The sequence below is a fragment of the Anser anser genome, assembly GCF_964211835.1.
Source record: "Anser anser genome assembly, contig: HAP1_SCAFFOLD_688, whole genome shotgun sequence".
NCBI lineage: Eukaryota > Metazoa > Chordata > Aves > Anseriformes > Anatidae > Anser > Anser anser.
This window is the reverse complement of record NW_028154131.1, coordinates 1355-18677: the sequence shown is the minus strand read 5'-3', so window position 1 is coordinate 18677 and position 17323 is coordinate 1355. Positions and strand designations below refer to the sequence as shown.

General features: G+C 65.9%; 2 protein-coding genes across 2 annotated transcripts; both read right to left on the bottom strand.

The window, feature by feature from the left end:
• Positions 1–346: 346 nt before the first annotated feature.
• LOC310890705 (uncharacterized protein) lies at positions 347–11045 on the bottom strand. The gene is made up of 9 exons (XM_083853023.1): positions 9063–11045; positions 8488–8587; positions 7835–7942; positions 7647–7753; positions 6586–6700; positions 5332–5397; positions 3937–4126; positions 2118–2272; positions 347–552 (listed from the first exon to the last, which is right to left on the bottom strand). Exons 1-9 carry the CDS (start codon positions 10952–10954, stop codon positions 367–369), a joined length of 2919 nt encoding a protein of 972 aa, XP_083709149.1. The 5' UTR covers positions 10955–11045; the 3' UTR covers positions 347–366.
• A 615-nt stretch (positions 11046–11660) lies between these two features.
• On the bottom strand, positions 11661–17008 carry LOC310890706 (uncharacterized protein; the record flags this gene model as incomplete). Its single annotated transcript, XM_083853024.1, has 5 exons — positions 11661–11855; positions 12726–13218; positions 15615–15674; positions 16145–16227; positions 16892–17008. The coding sequence occupies 5 exons, from the start codon at positions 17006–17008 to the stop codon at positions 11661–11663; spliced, it is 948 nt and encodes a 315-aa protein (XP_083709150.1).
• Between the last annotated feature and the right edge of the window lie 315 nt (positions 17009–17323).

Here is a 17323-nt window from a genome sequence, read left to right as displayed (position 1 = left end):
CCCGCGACCCCCCCCCCAATTTCGGGGGTCCCTCCTCCCCCCGGGACCCCTCCCCTAACTGGGGGGGCTCCTTCCCCTCCCGGCCCCCCCCTCAAATTTTGGGGGTCCCTCCTCCCCCCGGGACCCCTCCCCTAATTGGGGGGCTCCTTCCCCTCCTGGGCCCCCCCTCAAATTCTGGGGTCCCTCCTCCCCCCGGGACCCTCCCCTAATTGGGGGGGCTCCTTAAAACCCTGGGACCCCCCCCCTAACCGGGGGGCCCCCTTCCCCTCCGGCCCCCCCCCTCGATTTTGGGGCCTCCTTCCCCTCCCGCCCCCCCCCCCTCGATTTTGGGGGCCTCCTTCTCCCCCTGCCCGCCCCCCCCGCTTTTTAGGGTCCCCCCCCCGAGGAGCTGGGGGGTCTCGGCCCCGCCGCCCCCCCCCCGGCGGATGGCGCGGGCCCCGTGGAGGCTGGGGGGGGCGGCCGCTGCAGCTCCCCCCGCGTCTGCCGCCAGCGCCGCAGCTGCGCCCCCCGCTCCCGCTCGATCAGCGCCTCCGTCACCGGCAGCGACGTCACCTGCGGGGGGGGGGGGGACACCCCAAATCCCCGTCACCCCCAAATCCCCCCGACCCTAAATCCCGTTGTGCCCCCCCCGGCCCCGAAATCCCCTTGTTTTTATGTCGTCATATAACCCCCGACCCCTATATGCCCCCCGACCCTATAACCTCCTGACCCTATAACCCCCCGACCCTATATCCCCATGACCCTATATCCCCCTGACCCCATAACCCCTGACCCTATACATCCCCTGACCCTATAACCTCCTGGCCCTATATCCCCCGACCCTATATCCCCCCGACCCTATATCCCCATCACCCTATATCCCCCCGACCCTATATCCCCCCAACCCTATATCCCCCCGACCCTATATCCCCATCACCCTATATGCCCCCGACCCTATATCCCCCCGACCCTATATCCCCCCGACCCTATATCCCCATCACCCTATATCCCCCTGACCCTATATCGCCCTCTGACCCTATAACCCCCCGACCCCATACCCTGCCCCCTTGACCCCACAACCCCATGACCCCACAACCCCGTGACCCCACAACCCCACAACCCCACGACCCCACAACCCTTGACTCCACAACCCCTTGACCCCATACCCTGCCCCCTTGATCCATAACCCCATAACCCACCCAAATGACCCCACAACCCCTTGACCCCACAACCCCGCGACCCCACAACCCCGCGACCCCACCCCTTGACCCCACAAGCCTGCGAACCCCATACCCTGCCCCCTTGACCCCACAACCCTTGAACACACAACCCCACAACCCCATAACCCCTTGACCCCACAACCCCTTGATCCCACAACCCCTTGACCCACAACCCCTTGACCCCACAACCCCGTGACCCCATAACCCACCCAAATAACCCCATAACCCCACAACCCCACAACCCCGCGACCCCATACCCTGCCCCCTTGACCCCACAACCCCATAACCCCATAACCCATGCCAATAACCCCATAACCCCACAACCCCGTGACCCCACAACCCCTTGACCCCACAACCCCTTGACCCCACAACCCCTTGAACCTACAACCCCGCGACCCCATACCCTGCCCCCTTGATCCCACAACCCCGTGACCCCACCACCCCGCGACCCCGCAGCCCCATAACCCGCCCAAATAACCCCGTAACCCCATGACCCCACAACCCCGTGACCCCATAACCCGCCCCCACAACCCCATAACCCCACAACCCCACAACCCCTTGACCCCATACCCTGCCCCCTTGACCCCACAACCCCTTGACCCCACAACCCCTTGACCCCACAACCCCATGACCCCACAACCCCGTGACCACACAACTCCACAACCCCACAACCCCTTGACCCCACAACCCCTTGACCCCACAACCCCTTGACCCCACAACCCCGTGACCCCATAACCCACCCAAATAACCCCATAACCCACAACCCCACAACCCCATAACCCCTTGACCCCACAACCCCGCGACCCCACAACTCCGCGACCCCATACCCTGCCCCCTTGACCCCACAACCCCTTGACCCCACAACCCCGTGACCCCACAACCCCGCGACCCCCCCACCCCGTGACCCCGCAGCCCCACCTGCTGCACCAGGAGGTCCTCGTGCATGGCGGCGGTGGGGGCGCTGCGCAGGCGCTCCATGGTCTCGTACATCCCCTGGCAGCTCCGCAGCTTCTCGGGGCTGCCCAGCGCCTGCCGCAGCAGCACCAGCCCCACGCGGAACATGATCTTCACCCCTAGGGGGGATGGGGGGACAGGGGGGGACACCTTATGGGGACACCCGGCAGCGCCCGGACCCCAAAACCTACGGGGAACCCAACGGGAACCCAACGGGAACCCAACAGGAGCCCAACAGGAACCACCGTTCGTGCCCTACACTCAACAACCTATAGAAAACCCAACGGGAACCCAACGGGAACCCCATGGAGAACCCACCACGAACCCCATAGGGACCCCCATTGACCCCATACACCCCACAACCCAATGGGAACCCAATGGGAACCCAACGGGAACCCAACGGGAACCCAATGGGAACCACTGTTGGCACCCTACACTAAACAATCCATGGAGAACCCAACGGGAACCCAACGGGAACCCAAAAAGAACCCCATGGAGAACCCACCAGGAACCCCATGAGGACCCCCATTGACCCCCTACACCCCAAAACCCATGGGGAACCCAATGGGAACCCAACGGGAACCATCGTTCGTGCCCTACACTCAACAACCTATAGAAAGCCCAATGGGAACCCAACGGGAACCCAATGGGAACCCCATGGAGAACCCACCAGGAACCCCATGAGGACCCCCATTGACCCCATACACCCCACACCCCATGGGGAACCCAACGGGAACCCCATGAGGACCCCCATTGACCCCATACACCCCAAAACGCACTGGGAACCCAACGGGAACCATTGTTCGTGCCCTACACTCAACAACCTATAGAAAACCCAACGGGAACCCAATGGGAACCCAACGGGAACCATCGTTCGTGCCCTACGCTCAACAACCTATAGAAAACCCAACGGGAACCCAACAAGAACCCCATGGAGAACCCCATGGAGAACCCACCAGGAACCCCATGAGGACCCCCATTGACCCCATACACCCCAAAACCCATGGGGAACCCAACGGGATACCAACGGGAACCATCGTTCGTGTCCTACGCTCAACAACCTATAGAAAACTCAATGGGAACCCAACGGGAACCCCCTGGAGAACCCACCAAGAACCCCATAGGGTCCCCATCACCCCCCAATGATCCCCCACACCCCACGGAGAACCCAACGGGAACCCAACAATGACCCCAAATGGACCCCCAAACCCAAAACCCTATAAAGAACCCAACAGGAACCCACCAGGAACCCCCTGGAGAACCCACCAGGAACCCCATAGGGACCCCCACTGGCCCCCAAATGGGCAGTCAAGACCAAAAACCCAACGAAGAACCCAACGATGACCCCAAATGACCCCCAAACCCAAAACCCTATAAAGAACCTAACGGGAACCCACCAGGAACCCCCTGGAGAACCCACCAAGAACCCCGCAGGGACCCCCAATGACCCCCCAACGATCCCCCCCACCCCTCACCCAACGAACAACCCAACGGAAACCCCGTAGGGACCCCAAATGGACCCCCAAACCCAAAACCCTATAAAAAACCTAATAGGAACCCATTGGGAACCCTATGGAGAACCCACCAAGAACCCCGCAGAGTCCCCATCTCCCCCCCCACGCCCCCCCCCACCCCGCCCCGACCCCCCCACGACCCTTACAGCTCCGTGCCTCGCGCCCGAAACCTTTTCGGGGCGGATGGGAGCGGGAACGGGGTTTGGTTTTTTTTTTGGGGTGGGGGGGGTGAATTTTTTGGGGCTGATTTGTGGGATTTCGGGGCTTACCCTCGCAGAAGAACATGTCCCAGACGCGCAGCACCGCGGCCCAGGGCAGCGAGCGGGCGAAGATGCACATGAACCACTCGGTCAGGTACAGCACCGGCTCCACGCGGAACCGACGGAGGTGCCGGTGGGTGGCGGGGGCCGCGCGCCGCAGCAGCGCACCGAAAACCTCCCCGTCCAGCTGCACGGCCTCCTGGGGGCGGGAATGGGGTCAGGGCCCTATAGGGCCCTATAAGGCCCTATAAGGCCCTGTAGGGGCTGTGGGGTGAGCTACGGCCCTATATGCCGTAGTGGTTCTGCAGCGACTTGATTGTGTGGGGCGGGAGGTTGGGGTGCCCCATAATGCCCCGTAGCACCCCATAACGCCCCATAAGACCCCATAACACCCCATAAGACCCCGTAAGACCCCATAGGGCTCTATAGACCCTATAAGGCCCTGTAACGGCCTGTAGGGGCTGTGGGGTGACCTACGGCCCTATATGCCGTGGTGGTTCTGGTCATCGCTGCAGCAACTTGGTTGTGTGGGGCAGGAGATGTGGGGCACCCCATAACGCCCCATAACGCCCCTTAAGACCCCATAACACCCCATAAGACTCCATAAGACCCCATAAGACCCCATAGGGCTCTATAGACCCTATAAGGCCCTGTAACGCCCTGTAGGGGCTGTGGGGTGATCTACGGCCCTATATGCCATAGTGGTTCTGCAGTGACTTGTCTCGTGTGGGGCAGGACATTGGGGCACCCCATAATGCCCCATAGCACCCCATAGCACCCCATATGGCCCCATACAGCCCCGTAGGGCCCCATATGGCCCCATATAGCCCCACACGGCCCTGTAAGGCCCCATACGACCCTGTAGGGCCCCATACAGCCCCGTACGGCCCCATATGATCCCATACAGCCCCATACAGCCCTGTAGGGCCCCATACAACCCCGTAGGTCCCCGTATGACCCCATAATGCCACATACAGCCCCATACGGCCCCACGGGGCCCCATACGACCCCATATAGCCCTACACAGCGCCATACGGGCCCGTAGGGCCCCATATGACCCCATATGGCCCATACAGCCCCATACAGCCCCGTAGGGTCCCATACGGTCCCATAATGCCACATACGGCCCCATATGGCCCTACATGGCCCCGTAGGGCCCCACACGGCCCCATACGACCCCATATGACCCCACACAGCCCCACACGGCCCTGTAGGGCCCTATACGACCCCATACGGCCCCGCCGGGCCCCATACGGCCCCATATAGACCCATATGGCCCCCCACGGCCCCGTAAGGCCCCATACGACCCCATACGGTCCCACACGGCCCCATACGGCCCTGTAGGGCCCCATACGACCCCATACGGTCCCATACGGCCCCATACGGCCCCGCGGGGCCCCTCACCAGGCCGGCGCTGTAGTAGCCGGGCAGGTACTTGTCGCAGATCTGCACCAGGCACCAGAAGGCTTGCTGGGGGGGGGAGGGGGGGTCACCGGGGCGCCAAAATGTCCCCAAATGTCCCCAAAATGTCCCCAAAGTCACCAAATGTTCCCAAATGTCCCCCAAATGTCCTCAAATGTCCCCAAAATGTCCCCAAATGTCCCCCAAATGTCCCCTAAATGTTGCCAAAATGTCCCTCAAATGTCCCCAAATGTCCCCAAAATGTCCCCAAACATCCCCAAATGTCCCCCAAATGTCCCCAAATGTCCCCCAAATGTCCCCAAAGCCCCCAAAGTCCCCAAAGTCCCCAAATGTCCCCAAAATGTCCCCAAATGTCCCCCAAAGTCCCCAAATGTCCCCTAAATGTCCCCCAAATGTCCCCAAATGTCCCCCCAAAGCCCCCAAAGCCCCCAAAGTCCCCAAAGTCCCCAAATGTCCCCCCAATGTCCCCCCAAAAGGCCCCAAATGTCCCCCAATGTCCCCAAATGTCCCTCAAATGTCCCCAAATGTCCCCCCAATGTCCCCCAATGTCCCCTAAATGTCCCCTAAATGTCCCCAAAGTCCCCAAAATGTCCCCAAAACGTCCCTCAAATGTCCCTCAAATGTCCCCAAATGTCCCCAAAGTCTCCAAATGTCCCCAAACATCCCCCCAATGCCCCTGATGTCCCCAACGCCCCCGCTGTCCCTAACACCCCCGGTGTCCCCAACACCCCCAATGTCCCCAATGTCCCCAATGCCCCCGAATATTCCCCAGTATCCCCAAATGTCCCCAAATGTCCCCCAATGTCCCCAAAGTCCCCGATGTCCCCAATGCCCCAAATGTCCCCAATATCCCCCGATGTCCCGAACGCCCCCAAAGCCCCCAATGTCCCCGATATCCCCAAATGTCCCCAATGCCCTGAATGTCCCCAACGCCCCCGATGTCCCCAACACCCCCAACGCCCCCGATGTCCCCAACAGCCCCAATGTCCCCAAATGTCCCCGGTGTCCCCAACGCCCCCGCTGTCCCCAACGCCCCCGATGTCCCCAATGCCCCTGATGTCCCCAACACCCCCAATATCCCCAAATGTCCCCAAACATCCCCAACGCCCCCAACGCCCCCGATGTCCCCAACAGCCCCGATGTCCCCAAATGTCCCCGGTGTCCCCAACGCCCCCGCTGTCCCCGGTGTCCCCAACGCCCCCGCTGTCCCCGGACGCCCCCCGGTGTCCCCGTCACCTCGGCGGGCATGTGCATGAGCAGGACGGCGGCGACGGGCGCCTGGGCCTGGCAGTACCCCTCGTGGGGCCGGTACACGGTGTAGGCCTTCAGGATGCGGTACAGGTCCTGCTGCCTGCGGGCGGGGCCGGGGGGCGTGGTCAAGTGGGCGTGGTCAAGTGGGCGTGGTCAAGTGGGCGGGGTCAACCCCGGGGGGCGGGGTCAAACCCGGGGGGCGGGGTCAGATGGAACGGGGGCAGGTGGGGGCAAGGTCAGATGGGCGGGGTCAGGTTGGGTGGGCGGGGCCAGCCCTAAGGGGGCGTGGTCAAATGGGCGGGGCCAACCCCAAGGGGGCGTGGTCAAGTGGGCGGGGTCAGCCCCAGGGGGCGGGGTCAACCCCAGGGGGGTGGGGGTGCCCCAGACGGGGAGGGGTTGTTGGGGAGGGGGAGGAGCCACTGGGAAGGGGGAGGAGCCAGAAAGGAGGGGGAGGAGCTAACAAGGAGGGGGAGGAGCCTACCCAAAGGGGGCGTGGTTTCCCAAAGGGGGCGTGGCCTCCCCCAGAGACTCCGCCCACCCCAGGGCTTATCGCCGATAACCAAGGGAGGGGAGGGAGGAAAGGGGCGTGGCTCTGGACGAAGGGGGCGTGGCTTAGGAGGGCGGGGCTTTGTGGGCGTGGCCGGGGGCGTGGCCGGGAACAGAGGGGCGTGGTCTGGAAAAGGGGGCGTGTCCTCCCCAAATGACCCCGCCCACCCCATCGCTTAACACCGATAACCCAGTTGGGGGGGGGGGGAGGGAAGAAGGGGCGTGGCTTTAACATCAAGGGGCGTGGCTTAGGAGGGCGTGGCTTTGTGGGCGTGGTCAGGGAGGGGCGTGGCCCGAAAAGGGGCGTGTCCTCCCCAAATGACCCCGCCCACCCCAGCACTTAACACCGATAACCAAGGGGTGTGAGGGGGGGGACACGAAAGGGGGCGTGGCTTTAACACAAAGGGGGCGTGGATTGGGGGGCGTGGCTTAGGAGGGCGTGGCTTTGTGGGCGTGGCCGGGGAGGGGGCGTGGCTTCGGGAAAGGGGGCGTGTCCTCACCCGTGCCCGCCCCTGGCGGCGAACATCTCGTGGAAGGGGAACTGCCGGTGCAGGTCCTTCTCGATGGCCTCCAGCCACCGCGCCTCCCCCGGCTGCCTCTCCAGCTCCTGGGGGGCGTGGCCTCCGTTAGCCCCGCCCCTTCCGCCTCCGGCCACGCCCCCCTCCCCCCGGTAAGCCCCGCCCCTCACCTGGAAGAGGCCGGGGTTTTGGTCCAGCAGCTCCTTGCTGGCCGAGAGCAGCTGCCAGGCGCGGGCGCGCAGCGACGAGGGGATGCCCTTGCGGCACCGCAGCTTCACCTGCCCCACGGCGCGACCCACGGCGTGACCCACGGCGGGACCCACGGCGGGACCCACGGCGGGACCCACGGACCCATGGCGGGACCCACAGCGGGACCCACAGGGGGATGGACCCACGGTGGGACCCACAGCGGGACCCACAAAGACCCACGGAGACCCACGGAGACCCATGGCTGGGGGGTGGGTGGTGCTATGGGGTGGGGGGAGCCCCCTATGGGGCAGGAGGAGGCCTCTATGGGGCAGGGAGTCCCACCCAAGGTCTGCTATGGGGCAGGAGAGCCTCTCTATGGGGCAGAAGGACCCCTCTGTGGGGCAGGGAATCTCCCTAGGGTCTGCTATGGGGCAGGTGGGGCCTTCTATGGGGCAGGGAATCCCCCCCAGGACCTTCTATGGGGCAGGACAGGACGGCCACGATATGGGGCAGAGGAGCCCCCCAACCCCCCTCCCAGCTCCGTCTACGGGGCAGAACGACCCCGGGGGGGCCCTCTATGGGGCAGAAGCCCCCCTCCCACCCCCCCAGGAGCTACTTATGGGGCAGGACCCACCTTCTGGTAGCGCCGCGACAGCCACTTGTCCCAGTGGTTGAACATCTCCAGCCACTTCAGCTCCCGCTGCCGCGCCACGTCCACGGGCACCGAGCTCTCCCTGCCGTGGGGGGGGGACAAAAAGTGGGGCGGGGGGGTCCCGGCCCTATAGGGCGGCCCCCCCAATCCCATAAAACCCATCCGGTTCTCCCCGAAATCCCCCGGGGCTCCCCGGATCCCCGAGGGGGGCGCCCGCGCTGTGGGGAGGGGGGATAAAGCGGGTGGGGGGTCTCCGGGATATGGGGTGGGGAGAAAAAGGGGTGGGGGGTCCCCGGGATATGGGGTGGAGGAAAAAGGGGGTGGGGGGTCCCTGGGATATGGGGTGGGGGGAAAAAAGGGGGAGTTGGGGGTCCCTGGGATATGGGGTGGGGGAAAAAAGGGGGTGGGGGGTCCCTGGGATATGGGGTGGGGGGAAAAAAGGGGGAGTTGGGGGTCCCCGGGATATGGGGTGGGGGAAAAGGGGGGAAATCGGGGGTCCCCGCGCTATGGGGCAGGGGAAAAAGGGGGCGGGGGGGTCCCGGCCGGGGGTCACTCACGGCGCCTCGCAGTACTGGCTGCCCCCCAGGAAGCCGTAGCGGTCGGTGCGGCGGAAGGCGGGCCCGGCCAGCTCCGAGTCGGAGCCCACGGAGCTGGCGTCGTCCGGGAAGGGCCCGCTCAGCGACTCCAGCGTCCCCGAGAGGACGCTCACTGAGTCCAGGTCGCTCCCTCGGGGCCCCGGGATGCCCGGGCCCAGGCTGCTTTGTGAGCCCCGGGCCGGCCCGTTGGCCTCCAGGTGGCCACGGTCTACCGGAGAGCCCAAGATGGCCGCCGATGAGGTCGCGGCGGCGTCCGTTGCCGCCAAGATGGCCGACGTTGACGTCACGGCGGTGTCTGTTGGCCCCAAGATGGCTGCCGTCGACGTCACGGTGGTGTCCGTTGCCTCCAAGATGGCCGATGTTGACGTCACGGCGGTGTCCGTTGCCGCCAAGATGGCCGACGCCGTGGTGGGGGTGGGCTCTGGCTCCAAGATGGCCGCCGATGACGTCACGGCGGGGTCCGTTCCCTCCAAGATGGCCGCCGATGACGTCACGGTGGTGTCCGTTGCCCCCAAGATGGCCGCCGATGATGTTGCGGTGCTCTCCAGCCCCTCATTGGCCGGCCTCGGCTCCAAGATGGCCGCCGCGGAGGCCGCACCATCCTCATTGGTCTCCGTTGGCCTCCCATTGGCTCCTGGCTCCTCATCGGCCTCCGTCGACATCCCGTTGGCCTCCGTTGACTTCCTGTTGGCTCCTGGCTCCTCATTGGCCGCCGTTGACCCCGGGCTGGCCTCCATTGGCCTCCCGCAGCCTTCTGACGCCTCATTGGCTGCCGGTGACCTCCCGGCGGCCTCCGCTGACCCTAAATTGGCCTCCGTTGACCCCTCGTTGGCCTCTGTCGACCTCCCGCTGGCCTCCATCGACCTCACGTTGGCCGCCGTTGACCCCGAGGTGGCCGCCGTCGACTTCCTGTCCCTTCCTGCCACCTCATTGGCTGCCGTTGACCCTAAATTGGCCGCCGTTGGCCTCACCTTGGCCTCCGCTGGCCCCTCGTTGGCCTCCGTCGACCTCCCGCCAGCCTCCGTCGACCTCCCGCCGGCCTCCGTTGACCTCACGTTGGCCGCCGTTGAGCTCACGTTGGCCGCCGTTGACCCCAAGATGGCCGCTGTCGACTTCCTGCCTCCTTCCGCCTCCTCATTGGCCGCCGTTGACCCCGTGCTGGCCTCCGCTGACCCCTCGTTGGCCTCCGTTGACCCTAAATTGGCCTCCGTCGACCTCCTGATGGCCTCCGTTGACCTCACGTTGGCCGCCGTTGACCCCAAGATGGCCACCGTTGACTTCCTGTCCCCTCCTGGCCCCTCATTGGCCGCCGTTGACCCCTCGTTGGCCTCCGCTGACCCCTCGTTGGCCTCCGTCGACCTCCCGCCGGCCTCCGTTGACCTCACGTTGGCCGCCGTTGACCCCAAGATGGCCGCCGTTGACCCCAAGATGGCCGCCGTCCACTTCCTGTCCCCTCCCGGCTCCTCATTGGCCGCCGCCGACCCCCCGCGGGCCTCCGCTGACCTCACCTTGACCTCCGCCGACCTCGCCTCGGCCTCCGCCGACCTCCCGCCGGCCTCCGGCGACCCCAAGATGGCCGCCGCCGCCCCCCGGCAGCCTCCCAGCTCCTCATTGGCCGCCTCCGCCGACCCCCCGCAGCATCGCGGCCCCTCATTGGCCGCCGCCTCCTCCTCCTCCGGCCTCCCGCGGCCTCCCGGGGCCTCGCCGGCCTCCCCTGCCCGGGCCGGAGCCCCCTGATTGGGCGCCGCCCGCGGCCCCGCCGCCACCCCATTGGCCAGCGGCCTCCGCGGGGGGCCGGCGGCCATCTTGGGCCGGGGGGGGCGGGGCGGGGGCGCGGGGGGCCCGGTTTCCATGGTGACGAGCGACCCCCTCCCCGCCCCGCCGCCCGGGGTCGCCGGGCGATGGCTGCGCGCGCAGGCGCCGCGCGCTGATTGGCCGAGGGACGCCGGCGTGGGCGGGGCTAAAGGGGAGGAAGAGGAAGCGGTGAGACCGAGAAGCCGCCGCCCGTTGGCTGGGAGAAAGTGACGGGCGGACGCGGCGGCCAATCAGGAAGCGCGGCGCGCCGGCCCGCCCCCGCGGCCAATGGGAGGAGCGGGGGGCCGGGCTTAGCCGCGGCGCGGCCAATCGGCGCTGCCGGAGCCGGCAGCCAATCAGGCGCGCGGTGGCGGGAAGGAGGCGGAGCCGGGGTTCCTGTCACAGCTTTTATTGGCCCGCGCCCCGCCCCGCCGTTGCCTGGCAACCGTGGCCATGACGACCGCGCTCCCGCCTCCCTTCCTGCCCGCGGTTGCCAGGCAACCGGCTCCCCCCCTCCCTTTCCTGACCGCCGTTGCCTGGCAACCGCTTCCGCAAGTCGCTCCCCCTCCCCTTCCTGCTCGCCGTTGCCTGGCAACCGGCTCCCCCCTCCCCTCCCCGCCCGCGGTTGCCAGGCAACGGCTCACTGCCCCCCCCACTGCCACCCCACCACCCGCAGCTGATTGGCTGGCGGCGGCGCGGGGGGCGGGGCGGCCCGAGGCCCCGCCCACAGCCCGCCCTCCCCCTCCAGGGGGCGTGGCCTGTCCGTTAGTGGGCGTGGCTTGCCTCCAACGGGGGCGTGGCCTTCCTCCTGGAGCCCCTCCCATTGGCCCACGAGCGGGCGTGGCTTCGTCGTGGGGGCGTGGCTTCGCCGAGGCCCCTCCCACTCGCCCAGCGGTGGGCGGGGCTTGTCCTCATAGGGGGCGTGGCCTGCCCGGTCCTCCAATGGGGAGCCGTCCTCCTCTGCGGGGGCGGGGCATCGCCGAGGCCCCTCCCCTTCCGGTCCGGGTGGGCGTGGCTTGACCTCACAGGAGGCGTGGCCAAGCGGTAACCCCGCCCCTTCACCCTCCAGGGGGCGTGGCTTCAGTTGCCCCGCCCACTCCTTGCCCATTGGGCCACGCCCCCTCCCCCTCGCTTCCTTTTTAGGAAGAAAGGGGCGGAGCCTCCTCCGGGAGGCGGGGCCTCGCTGTGGCCCCTCCCCCTTTCCCCCAAGGGGCGTGGCCCCACTTGCCCCGCCCACTCCTCCCCCTCCCTGCAGCCCCCTACGGGGGTCGCCCCGCTCCCTGGCCCCTCCCCTTTAGAAACGAAGGGGCGGAGCCTATGCAAGTGGGCGTGGCCACCCCGTAGCCCCTCCCCCTCCCTCCCTAGGGGGCGTGGCCCATTTGGCTCCGCCCCCTCCCCATTTCTCCCTGGACCGCGGCCCCCTGTGGGCGCCCTTCCCCTTCCCACCCCTCCCCTGGACCCCTCCCCTTCAACCCCCACCCCTTTAAGCCCCTCCCCTTCACTTCCTAAGGGGCGTGGCCCACTTTGCTCCGCCCCCTTTCCCTCCCCACCCCGCCCACATCCCCCTGAGGACCCCCCGCCCTTCCCCACCTCCCCTCCCCTCGACCCTTCCCCTCTAAGCCCCTTCCCCCTCCCTCCCCCAGACCCCACCCCCTCAAGCCCCGCCCCCTCCAGCCCCACCCCTTCAAGCCCCGCCCCCTGGAGCCCCACCCCCTCAAGCCCCGCCCCCTGGAGCCCCACCCCCTCAAGCCCCGCCCCCTGGAGCCCCACCCCTTCAAGCCCCGCCCCCTGGAGCCCCACCCCTTCAAGCCCCGCCCCCTGGAGCCCCACCCCTTCAAGCCCCGCCCCCTGGAGCCCCGCCCCCCCTTCCCCGTGCACCCTCCGGTGCCGGGCCAAGCTGGAGCTCCTGGCGAACGCCTTCCCGCAGCGCCCGCAGCCGTAGGGCCGGGCGCCGGTGTGGGCGCGGAGGTGGACGGCCAGGTAGGAGCTGTCCCCGTAGCTCTTCCCGCAGAGCCGGCAGGGGTACGGCCGCTCGCCGGCGTGCCCCAGGCGGTGCCGGAGGAGGTGGGAGCTCTCGGCGAAGCGCTTGCCGCAGTCGCCGCAGGCGTACGGGCGCTCGCCGGCGTGGCCGCGGCGGTGCCGGAGGAGGTCGGAGCGCTGGGCGAAGGATTTGCCGCAGGACGGGCAGGGGAAGGGGCGCTCGCCGGTGTGGGCCCGCTGGTGCCGGAGGAGGTGGGAGCTGAGGGCGAAGCGCTTGCCGCAGGAGGGGCAGGGGAAGGGGCGGGGGGGGGCGGAGGAGGAGGAGGAGGGGGGGGAGGAAGGGCTGGGGGGGGGAGGGAGAGGGGTCAGAGCGGAGACGTTTCCCCCGTCCCGGCCCCGTTTTCCCCGTTTCTAGCCCCGTTTCCCCGTCCCGGCCCCGTTTTCCCCGTTTCTAGCCCCGTTTCCCACTCCCCATCCCTGTTTTCCCCATTTTTGGCCCCGTTTCCTCCTCCCCATCCTCATTTCCTGCTGATGTCCCCATCCCTATCTCCCACTTCCTGTCCCCGTTTCCCCCGTCCCGGCCCCGTTTTCCCATTTCTAGCCCCGTTTCCCACTCCCCATCCCCGTTTTCCCCATTTCTGGCCCCGTTTCCTGCTCATTTCGACATCCCTATCTCCCACTTCCTGTCCCCATTTCCCACTTCCTGTCCCCGTTTCCCCGTCCCGGCCCCATTTTCCCCGTTTCTAGCCCCATTTCCCACTCCCCATCCCCGTTTTCCCCATTTTTGGCCCCATTTTCTCCTCCCCATCCTCATTTCCTGCTCATTTCCCCATCCCTGTCTCCCACTTCCTGGCCCCATTTCCCACTTCCTGTCCCCGTTTCCCCCGTCGCAGCCCTGTTTTTCCCATTTCTGGCTTTGTTTCCTCCTCCCCATCCTCATTTCCTGCCCATTTTCTACTCATTTCCCCATCCCTGTCTCCATTTCCTGTCCCCATTTGCCCCATCTCATCCCCATTTCCGGACCCATTTCCCCCTCCCCATCCCCGTTTTCCCCATTTCTGGCCCCGTTTCCTCCTAGCCATCCTCATTTCCTGCCCATTTCCTGCTCATTTCCCCATCCCCATTTCCTCCTTCCTTTCCCCATTTCCCCCCATCCCATCCCCATTTCCGGCCCCACTTCCTGCTCCCCATCCCCATTTCCTGCTCATTTCCCCATCCCCATTTCCCCATTTCCGACCCCATTTTCCACTTCCCCATCCTCATTTCCTGCCCATTTATCCCTTTCCTATCCCCATTTCCCCTATCCTGGCCCCATTTTCCCATTTCTGGCCCCATTTCCCCCTCCCCATTTCCTGCCCCGTTTCCCCATCCCCGTTTCCCCCTTCCTGTCCCCATTTCCACCATCCTGGCCCCGTTTTCCCATTTCTGGCCTGATTTCCCCATTCCTGATCCCATTTCCTTTTCTTGACCCCATTTCCTTCTCATTTCCGCATCCCCATTTCCCACTTCCTGCCCCCATTTTCCCGTTTCTGGCCCCATTTCCCCCATCCCCAGTTCCGCTGACCCCATTTTCCCATTTCTGGCCCCATTTCCCCCTCCCCATCCTCATTTCCTGCCCATTTCCTGCTCATTTCCCATCCCCCCATTTCCCACTTCCTGTCCCCATTTCCCTATTTCTGGCCCCATTTCCCCTTCCATCCCCGTTTCCTGCTCATTTCCCCATCCCCATTTCCCTTTTCCTGTCCCTATTTCCCACTTCCTGCCCCCATTTTCCCATTCCTGACCCCATTTCTCTTTCTTGACCCCATTTCCTGCTCATTTCCCCACTCCTATTTCCCACTTCCTGCCCCAATTTCCCATTTCTGGCCCCATTTTCCCCATCCCCATTTTCCCAGACCCCATTTTCCCCGTTTCCTGCCCCATTTCCCCCTTCCTATCCCCATTTCCTGCCCATTTCCCCTTCCCCATTTTCCCATTTCCGGCCCCATTTTCTCCATCCTCACTTCCTGCTCATTTCCCATCCCCATTTCCCCTTTTTCTGTCCGTATTTTCCTCGTTTCCCATCCCCATTTCCCAATTTCCCCTTTTTGTCCCCAAATCCCCCCCATTTCCTGTCCCCATTTCCCAATTTCCCCCTTTTTGCTTCCATTTCCTCCCCATTTCCCCCTCATTTCCCCCTCCCCGCCCCCATTTCCCATCCCCATTTCCAATTTCCCCTTTTTCTCCCCCAATCTCCCCATTTCCCGTCCCCATTTCCCAATTTCCCCCTTTTTGCCCCAATTTCCCCCCCATTTCCCCTTCCCCCTCCCCATTTCCCCCTCCCCCTCCCCATTTCCCGTCCCCTTTTCCCAATTTCCCCCTTTTTGCCCCCATTTCCTCCCCATTTCCCCCTCCCCCTCCCCATTTCCCCCTCCCCGCCCCCCTTTCCCATCCCCTTTTCCCAATTTCCCCCTTTTTGTCCCCAAATCCCCATTTCCTGTCCCCATTTCCCAATTTCCCCCTTTTTGCCCCCTCCCCCTCCCCATTTCCCCCTCCCCCTCCCCATTTCCCCCTCCCCGCCCCCATTTCCCGTCTCCTTTTCCCAATTTCCCCCTTTTTGCCCCAATTTCCCCCTTTTTGCCCCCATTACCCCCCCATTTCCTCCCCATTTCCCCTCCCCGCCCCCATTTCCTGTCCCCTTTTCCCAATTTCCCCCTTTTTGCCCCAATTTCCCCCTTTTTGCCCCCATTTCCCCCTCACCTCTGGGGGTCCCCCAGCCCGGGGGGGCTCCGGCTTCTTCGGGGCCGGGCAACGGGAACCCTAAAAAATGGGGGGGGGGGCACCCATGGGACCCCCAGAGCCCCCCCAGGGCCCCCTCAAACCCCCCCAGGACCCCCCCAAAAAACCCCAAAGGGCTCCGGGACCCCCCCAGAACCCCCCAAAGTCCTCCCAGGACCCCCAAAGCCCCCCCCCAAAAAAAACCAAAAGGCTTTGGGACCCCCAGAGACCCCCCCAAGACCCCCCCAGGACCCCCAAAGACCGCCCCCAAAAACCCCAAAGGGCTCCGAGACCCCCCGAGATCCCCCAAGACCCCCCCCAAAAAACCCCAAAGCCCCCCCCCGGGACCCCCCCCGGGGCTTTAACCCCCCCCAAATCCTCCGGGACCCCCCCTAATGGGGTCGAGGACCCCCCCCATAGGATTAGGGACCCCCCCATGGGATTTGGGGACCCCCCCATGGGATTTGGGGACCCCCCCCCATGGGATTTGGGGACCCCCCCCCCCCACTCACCCGGGGCGCCCCCGTCGAGCTCCGGGGGGGGCTCCCCCCGCCCCCCCCCTCCTCCATCGCGGGGGCACCGGCACCCCCCGGCCCTAAAAGGACAAAGGGGGGGGGGGGCAGCGGGGACCCCTCAGTATGGGGACCCCCCCCAAAACCCCAAATCCCCCCCATTTTCCCCCAACCCCCCCCAGGACCCCCCCAAAAAGCCCCAAATCCCCCCCCCAAAAGCCCCAAATCCCCCCATTCCCCCCCAAATCTCCCCGAGACCCCCCCCAAAGCCCCCAATTCCCCCCCAAGAATCCCCCCCCAAAACCCCAAATCCCCCCCAACCCCCAAATTCCCCCATTTTCCCCCAAATCCCCCCCTTTCGCCCCAAAAGCCCCAAATCCCCCCCGATTCCCCCCAAATCCCCCCCAGCCCCAAATCCCCCCGATTTCCACCCAAATCCCCCCGAGACCCCCCCCCAAAATCCCCAAATCCTCCCCGAGACCCCCCCAAACCTCCCCAAAACCCCTCCAAATCCCCCCGATCCCCCCCAAAAACCCCCAAATCCCCCAAATTTCCCCCAAATCCCCCCACGACCCCCCCCAAAGCCCCCAATCCCCCCCAGTTTCCCCCCAATCCCCCCCAATCCCCCCCAATCCCCCCCAAATCCCCCCCAGGACCCCTCCATACCCCTCAACCCCCCCCAAACCCCCCATTTTTCCCAAAATCCCCCCAATTCCCCCCAATTCCCCCCCCTCCCCCCCCGCTCACCGTCCCACCGCCCCCCCCGCACCACCGAGACTCCCCCAGCGCCAGCCAGAGCGCCTCCCCCTCCCCTTCCCCTCTACCCCCTTCCCTCTCTATGATAAGTCCTCCAACCCCACGCATGCGCACTTTTCAGTTTCCCCACTCAAGGGGCGTGACCCAGCGCCGAGCGCCGCGCTCCCATTGGCCCATCCTCCCGGCGCCGCGCTCCTATTGGCCAGCTGGCTCGGGGACTACAACTCCCGTCGCCCCCCCGCGGTCTCTCCTTCCCCGCCGCCGCCATTTTGTGAGGGGCAGGCGGCGGCGGCGGCGGGCGGGGGCGGCGCAGGCCCCGCCGCCCGCCCGGTCACCGGGAGCCGCCTCCGCCCCCCCCCGCCGGGGGGGTGGGGTGGGGGGGGGCCGCTCCCCCCCCCGCCGCCCCTCGACGGAGGGAGGGGG

Excerpts from the sequence above, each read along its gene's own strand:
- LOC310890705 (XM_083853023.1), bottom strand. The coding sequence starts at position 10,954 with ATGGAAACCGGGCCCCCCGCGCCCCCGCCCCGCCCCCCCCGGCCCAAG. Across the intron at positions 8,588-9,062 it reads AGCCAGTACTGCGAGGCGCC|GGAGAGCTCGGTGCCCGTGG; the intron begins GTGAGTGACCCC and ends CCCCCACGGCAG. Across the intron at positions 553-2,117 it reads AGGACCTCCTGGTGCAGCAG|GTGACGTCGCTGCCGGTGAC; the intron begins GTGGGGCTGCGG and ends CCCCCCCCGCAG.